Consider the following 7,269-nt stretch of genomic DNA (forward strand, 5'->3'; position numbering starts at 1 on the left):
TCAAAGCCCATCTAGTGTCTATTTTACCTTCTCGACCTCCCTGTCCAGGAAAGTGCCGTGAGAACAGGAAACATGTATATCTTACTAAATGTTGTATTTTCAGCAAAAACATAGAGCCTGACAGAGAAAGTGCTCCACAAATGCTTCTTTGTATTCTCATAGCCTCGATGCACATGTCTATCCGCTTACCTCACTGTTCTGGAATTATTTTTCAGTGACCCCACCCTCACACGCTCCTTGTCTTTATCACGCAACAGATGCTCCATAAATACCTAGTACATTTAGATGAATTGAAAGTACATTCTTTAATCTCCAGGTATTCAAAGTCTTAAGGAAAAACAAAACTTTCAAACAATTTGCTAAAATACTACATGGCAAAAACTGTAAGTGGGATGTGCGCACAGTACTGTGAGAATTCTGATAAAGGAGCTTTACCTCTTCTGGCTTGTCGGTCTTCACCCTGGGTTCTTCATAGAGGCTGTGAGATTTGAACTGTCCCTGGGAAACTGACAGTAAGTCCACCAGGAGTACAACAAAAGGGGGTTCTAAGCTGAAGGAATTCAGCACCCAGAGAGTGAGAGGGTAGGGTGGTTAGTGCCCCCGGTGGGCTGGTGTGGCTTCAGTGGGGGGTTCATGGCAGGCATTGGTTGGCAGGAGGCTGGGAAAATGTGCTTGGCCTGGCAGCTCTTCTAGCCTGAACTTCACAACATGCGCAAGAGGGTGATTTGATCGGATCTGTGTTTTAACTCTGTGCTCATCACCCTCCTCTGCCTGCACCCTCCCAACACACATTGACCATGTAAGAGAGTCGACCACAGTTATAAGTGTGACATGTGGACAAAGGCCAGAGCGCTCCCAATCTTCATGAGAACCAAGTTGAAACCCAAGACGGTGTTCTAACCATTCAGCATTCAGCCAACACCAGTGCTATGCAAATCACACACTGAAGCAGAAGTTAAGAATGTGGTAGAACCAACAAAGCTGGTTTCTATGGAAAGCCAGCATCATGCATTAAAAGATTCCTGGCTGCAGTGAAGCCTCTCTGACTTCCCTAGCCTAAAGGAATCTCACCTCTGAAATACGCTGGAGCACTTAATTCTGTACTTAGGACACTTAGAAGTTGTTTTTTCTTGCATTATGATTGTTTGGTGTTCATTCCTGGTATCATATTTTTATCTCTTTGCCTCATTTTAAAAGCTGATATCTCATATAATGCAACTTTAGAAAACACCTTGGGAGCAAGATAGGGTATAAATCACTCAACAACAAATCTTGTTAGATTTTAATTTCAAGAAGGAAGAGGTCATGTCCCACTCGCCTATATAAATCCCACGGCATGAACAAAACATAATTGTTGAATAAATTGTAGTGGAAAAAAATATGGTAAAGTAAAAACATTCTTTGGTTTTTAAAAGAAGTTGATATTTTTGTAATTTTTTTTCCTTGAAAAGCACCTATTTACTAAAGTATTTGCATTAGATGTTTATCTTTTTTTTTTTTTTTTTAATTTTCATCATTCCTAACCATGGCTAGGATTGTCCCTAGATTTTCTTTATTTTTAAATCCTCAAGCAAGGATATGTTTGTATTGATTTTAGAGAGAGAGGAAGGGAGACAGAGAAACATCGATGTGAGAAACATCAATCAGTTGCCTCCGGAATGCACCAATCAGTTGCCTCCGGACAGGGGAACGAACTTGCAACCTTTTGGTGTATGGAATGATGCTCCAACCAATGAGCTACCCGGCCAGGGCTGTCCTCATTTTTTTTTTTTAAATTTGATTTGCCCAAGTGTCATCCCTTGTATAGGTCTCTTTGGAAAAAACAACCCTTAGATTTCTTTATTATACCTATATGGTTTATAATAGAACAGCGATATGTTTATTTCGGCAAAATGATAAAGTAAAACTACAAACAAAAAATACTTGACATTCACTGAGACACAATTTTGTAAAGAAGAAAGTTAACAGTAATCAGCACAAATATAATAAATTATAAAGATTTGTTGATATTTCAATTTTAATGGGGGGGAGATAACCAGAAGAAATACAAAAATACTTTTAAAATACAGCATCATTGCCACAGCACATGAAAACATTTCCATAAAAAATTAACAATTTCCACTTAGACATTTCATTTTTCATCCCTCTTTGAATTTATATTCCGAAATCTTGATGTTCTCATTTCATGGATCCACAAAGATCAGTCCTGTCACAAGTGATTAAAAGGAGCGCTTCCTGTTAGAAACAGCACTTCAGGCTAATATTTAATCTTAATTGGCAACAAGTTCAGTGCAAATAAAATTATATTTAGCAGCTTTGAAAATTCCCGGTGGGAAGGTGTTTACCTCTTAACCCTCACTGCTTCCCCAAAGAGAAATCCTTTTTCTCCTTTCATGAGTGCGAACACTGGCCATTCAAACCTATCGAAAACTACGAATGCTAATTCTGCTGCCTGTAACATAGGGAGTTTCCATGAAAGCTGGTTGCAGTCACTTGGCAAATGAGCCAACAGTGTTTACATTTGGAAAGTTTCCCTTAGGTCGATTTAAACGCACAAACAAACAAAAAAACACGGCCTGAATATCAGTCATAGCTGGATCTTACCCAACAACTTCTCTGATCGTGGAGAAGAAACCCAGAAGAGGCACTAATCATTTCATGCATTAGCTTCCAAAGGAAAACCAGGACAGAGCTGAGGAATATCTTAAATCAAATTCTACTCTCTGGTAATAAGTTTATTTCACTGATTTGAATGGGAAAAGGAGGAGGGAGGAAAGCAGTTATAGAGGGAGAAAGGGAGGGAGGGAGGGAGGGAGGGAGGGAGGGAGGGAGGGAGGGAGGGAGGAAGGGAGGGAGGGGAAAAGAATGAAAAAAGATTTTTAAAAAGAATAAAAAAAAAAAGGAAAAGAGGGGCCATCTGATTTCAAATCTGGAGCTTTCCACTCGCAGCCAAATTATTCTCCAAATGAAGAGAAGCCAGAGAACTACCAGCCAGAGCGGATTCTGTTTGAGCTTTGTCAATTCCTGGAAGTGCCTCCCTTCTTGTTAGACAGCTGTCCCCCCTAGCCAAGGCCTGGTACTGCTGCTACAGAGAACAATGTGCTTACTGTGCTCAGAGGTGACAGGGAAGAGGAAGGACACCTGCTGCTTTTAAGCACGTGGCTCTGCCCCTTGTAGAGGTCTCACTGGCCCAAGGACTTGAGCTGTCAGAAGCTTGAATAACCCCTGAGGTCCATGATGTGCTGACAAATCCAGGCAGGTAAACACTAGGGAGGCCATCTCACTCGACCTCTCTCTTTACCACTCCTTGGCAGTTTTTCTGTTCCCCCTGAATTCTCTCACTGGGTAGCTCAAGGATGGAGGTGCAGTGGCTGCATGTTGGAGACAGGGGTCCGCCTTAGTCACTGTACTCTTCTCTTTCCTTGGGAGTGGGGAATTTCTCATACTGGTTGGCCGATTTCCACTTGTGGTGCTGACTTTTGAGTAGTGCAGCAAGGGAAGTCTTTCGGGTGATATGTCTAGATATCTCCCGGCTCTTGGCCTTCCTGGTGGGGGAAGAGCTTCGGACTAAGGGATAGACAGGAAAAATAGGCTTGCCCCGAGGGCCTCCCAGGAGCTGCCATATTTCCCCAGAGGTATTACGGGTCAGATACTGCCACGGCTTCTTCCCACTGCTGTCCCGGATATTCACCCGGGAAGCCAGCCTTTCCACGAGCAATTTCATGACCCCCTGGTGGCCATGAATGGCTGCAAGGTGCAGAGGGGTATACCCACCACTGGACTTCGCATTCACATCAAGAGCAACCCTTGCCTTCTGGGCACTCCCCACGAAGTCCTGCAGGGCCCTGAGGTCGCCATGCTTGGCTATCCAGTGCAAAGCCGTGTACCCAGTCAAGAAGTCCTTGTGCAAAGCCAGCTGAGGATCCTCCCAAAACAAAGTCAACACGCGAATCCAAGAGCCAGTGGCAAGCTTCACCATCCATTCATGCTCCCTGGCATCCAGGGGCACAAGAGACGGCTTGTGCTCCGGTCTGTGCGGGACCAAGGCTGCAGGCGCCTGCCTACCTGGGGCGCACACACTGTGTAGACGACTCCTGGCAGCAACAGCAGCCTTCACATCAGCAGGGTTGGGTGTCAACGCAGCATCCACCCTGGGGCTGGACGCGGCTCCTGCCTTGGAGGGTTTCCTGGACCGTGGTGGGCGCCGGCTCCTTTTCAGCAAGTCCTCCTCAGGACATTCCTCATCCGAGGAGGACAATGCGGCTCTCCCTGCCCAAGAGCTCATCCTGAGGGATCTCCTTAACCTGGGAGCTGGCGAGGGCAAGGGCTCCTGGGGCTGGCCGGCAAGACCATTCGCCCCAGGTGGAACCTGCTGAGGGGCGTGCCCATCCCCTCTGTTTCTGAGGCATTGAGGGCTCCTGCTGCAGTCGCCCTCCTTCGGAGAAAGGCCGCCAGCTGAATTCCTGAGCTTTCTCCAATCTGGGGTTCCTAGGGCGATGCGCAGCCCCTCTTCAGAACCCCCAGGGGACTCTTTGGGCCCACTGCTGCTCTCCTCGCTGCTGTGACTGTTCTGGTCCACAAAGTCATCCAGTTCTTGGAGGGACAGCTGAGAACGAATGCTGCGAAAGACTGCCAAGGGGGGGTTCCCGGGCCAGGCCTCCGGAACAGCAGGGGAGAGAGAATGAGGGGAAACAGGAGGGTCTAAAGGCGCTGAATTAGGTTCTGGGACCCCGAAGCCCAGCTCCAAGGGGAAGTTCTCTGGCAGCACTGACCAGACTCTGGTGGGGCCCTGGTCCCGGGCCTCGGGCGCGTGGGGATGTCTGGCCACCCATTCCCGAGTGCGCTGCTGCTGCTGCTGCTGCTGCAGCTGCTGCCTGGAATGATGGAGGTCGCCCGGGGTCATCAGCTCCGGCCGGTCTCCGGGAGGAGGACAGCTGGAAAGGACGGCAGGCGGGGAAGCCCCGCTCCCAGTAGCCTCGACGGTTGGAGGAGGCGAGAGGGGCGCTGCAGGTACCGGCGCAGGCTCAGCGGGAGCGCCTCCCTGCTCCTGGCCGGGAGCCCTGCGGTCATCTGGGGCAGCTGGAGCCCGCGCCGGCTCCTCCCGAGCGGTGGCGGGGTCGGGGAGTGCACCGGCCAGCGGCTCGCCCGGGAGTCCCCCCAGGCCGTTCTGGAGACATTCCCAGCAGCAGCGGCCCTGGGTCTCCGCCGCCGCGCATTTCGCTCCGACCTGGGCAGCTGCCGCCGCCGCCGCGGACACCGGCGCCCTGGGGTCGGAGCCGCGTCTTCGGCCGCCGCCTCCCCGGGCCGCCTCCCGGGCGCCGCTGGCGGAGAGTCCATTGCAACCTGGATCCGCTGCGGGCGCTGCGGCACCTGCTGGCTCCTCCTCCTGCTCCTTCCCCCGCCGCCGCCGCCTAGGCTGGCGCGGCGCCTCCCCTGGGCGCGCGGCGGGCGGGGAGCAGGGCGCAGCTCCCCCTGCAGGGGCGGCGGCCGCGGGCGGGTCTCGGGGTCGCTGCAGCCCCTCCTCGCCCAAAAGGTCCCTGTACCTCTTCTTGAGAACCACGTACTTGGTGCCGTCGGGGTCCTGGCGCACTGCGGCGACCGAATTAACGAAGCCCTTGAAGAGCTCGCGGCGGCGCTGGTGCTGGCCGGGGGACGCGCCCGGGTCGCGGAGGAAGCTCTTGAAGTGGCTCAGCAAGGCGGCGTTGGTCACTCGGCCCCCGGCCTGGCACAGGAAGTCCAGCAGTGCCTCCTGGCTCAACTCCCGGGCCATCGCTGCCTGGTCGTCCCCGGGTCCCCGAGTGTCCGTCGCTCTCCCGCCCCGAGCTCTCCCCCGCCCGCCGAAACCTCGGCCTGTCCAGTGTCACCTGCACTCGGGGCGGCGCCACCGCCTCCATCAGCCGCAGACGCCGGCGCGGCTGGCAGCCCCGAGCGCGCCAAAGGGCCGCGGATCTCGGGGGGAGAAGCCCCCCGGCTGAGTCCCCGCACGCAGCCCGGGTGGGAGAGGGCGGCTGGCTGCAGGGCCGGCCCTGCGCGACGCGAGCCCCTCGCCGGGAGTCCAGGCAGCTAGAGTTCCCGGGAGAGGCCGGAATCGGTTTCACCTGCGCCCTGGCGACGCCTCCTGCCTGGCTCTGGGGGAAGGGCCGGCCCGCCTCCTCCAGTCCCTCCGCCCCCTGAGTTCTCCCCACCTGGGCCACCCGTCCCAGATGAGTCAGGCCGGTCCGAGCCCGGGAGAGCGCCCGTGGGTGAGGGCGGGAGCGAGCGGGCGCTGGCCACGAACAGCTCCAGGCCCAGGAAATGCAAGGCAGGTAGGTCAGCGACCGGCCTCTCCTCTGGGTCTCAGCCACGTAGGAAACGAAAGCCACGGGAGCTCGGTCCCTGCCCTCCCCTGGAGCTGCCTAAGTAATGGCTGAAGTCGAGGGGTGGGGGAAAGGTGCATATTAACCGACATTCTGCGGTCTTCCTGAAAGGTGCCTTTACCCATGCTGTGGGGTAGTGATTTCAGGTTCCCTGCGTCTGGGGAAACTCACTCTGCATCCCAAACAAGCCCTCTGGGTCTGGAGATGCAGCCTGGGTACCCGCACCCACGTCTGTAACATCACTCTGCAGGTCACAGGGTGACTTCGGCCTTTCCTTTTCCTTTGGGATGGCCTCAGGTTAAGGTGCAGGGAAAATCAGTCTGACAGTCGATTTTCCCACCAGCTAAAATGATCAGGAATTGTGCCTTGTTGAGGTATGTGATGCCAGGTGTTCGTTTTTATTTACCCTCAACTTTGTGAACCAAACGGACTTTTGTACATGTCTTTTGTGTTGACTTAAGTGAGTGAAGTTGTCTTTCTCCTCTGAATGTAAGTCCCTCCCCCCCACACACACACACAGATCCAACTGTTAAGCATTACAGAGTAGCCTGATTTGACCCCACTACCCGAACATTAGAATGTCCCCAGATTCTAATTCTCTGTCCAGAGGCCGTGAACGCCCTAATTGGAGTCCATTTGTAGCTAGAGGTGCCTTTTTCACCGGCCTCTTCAAGACAGTAGAATTCAACACTTCTCCTAGCAGCTGCTTTTCCCCTTTGTTTTATCTGTGCATATGTTGGTCCTGCTCTTTCTTTTATTGAGGTCCTTGAGTAGAGGTCCTGTTTCTTCATCAGTCCTGTTTACATTCCCAAGATACTGTCATTGTCTTATCTACTCACCTATCTGGCTCCATGTCCGCCCCTCCCCCTTCTTTTCTTAGCTGTCTTTGCATTTCTTTCCATCATAATAGCCC

At 52.6% G+C, this 7,269-nt stretch overlaps 1 protein-coding gene across 1 annotated transcript; it reads right to left on the bottom strand.

The window, feature by feature from the left end:
• Positions 1-2,836: 2,836 nt before the first annotated feature.
• SOWAHB (sosondowah ankyrin repeat domain family member B) lies at positions 2,837-6,129 on the bottom strand. Its single transcript, XM_036337178.1, has one exon. It carries the CDS (start codon positions 5,768-5,770, stop codon positions 3,398-3,400), a length of 2,373 nt encoding a protein of 790 aa, XP_036193071.1. The 5' UTR covers positions 5,771-6,129; the 3' UTR covers positions 2,837-3,397.
• Between the last annotated feature and the right edge of the window lie 1,140 nt (positions 6,130-7,269).

The sequence above is a fragment of the Myotis myotis genome, unplaced genomic scaffold (genome assembly GCF_014108235.1).
Source record: "Myotis myotis isolate mMyoMyo1 unplaced genomic scaffold, mMyoMyo1.p scaffold_m19_p_1, whole genome shotgun sequence".
Lineage (NCBI taxonomy): Eukaryota > Metazoa > Chordata > Mammalia > Chiroptera > Vespertilionidae > Myotis > Myotis myotis.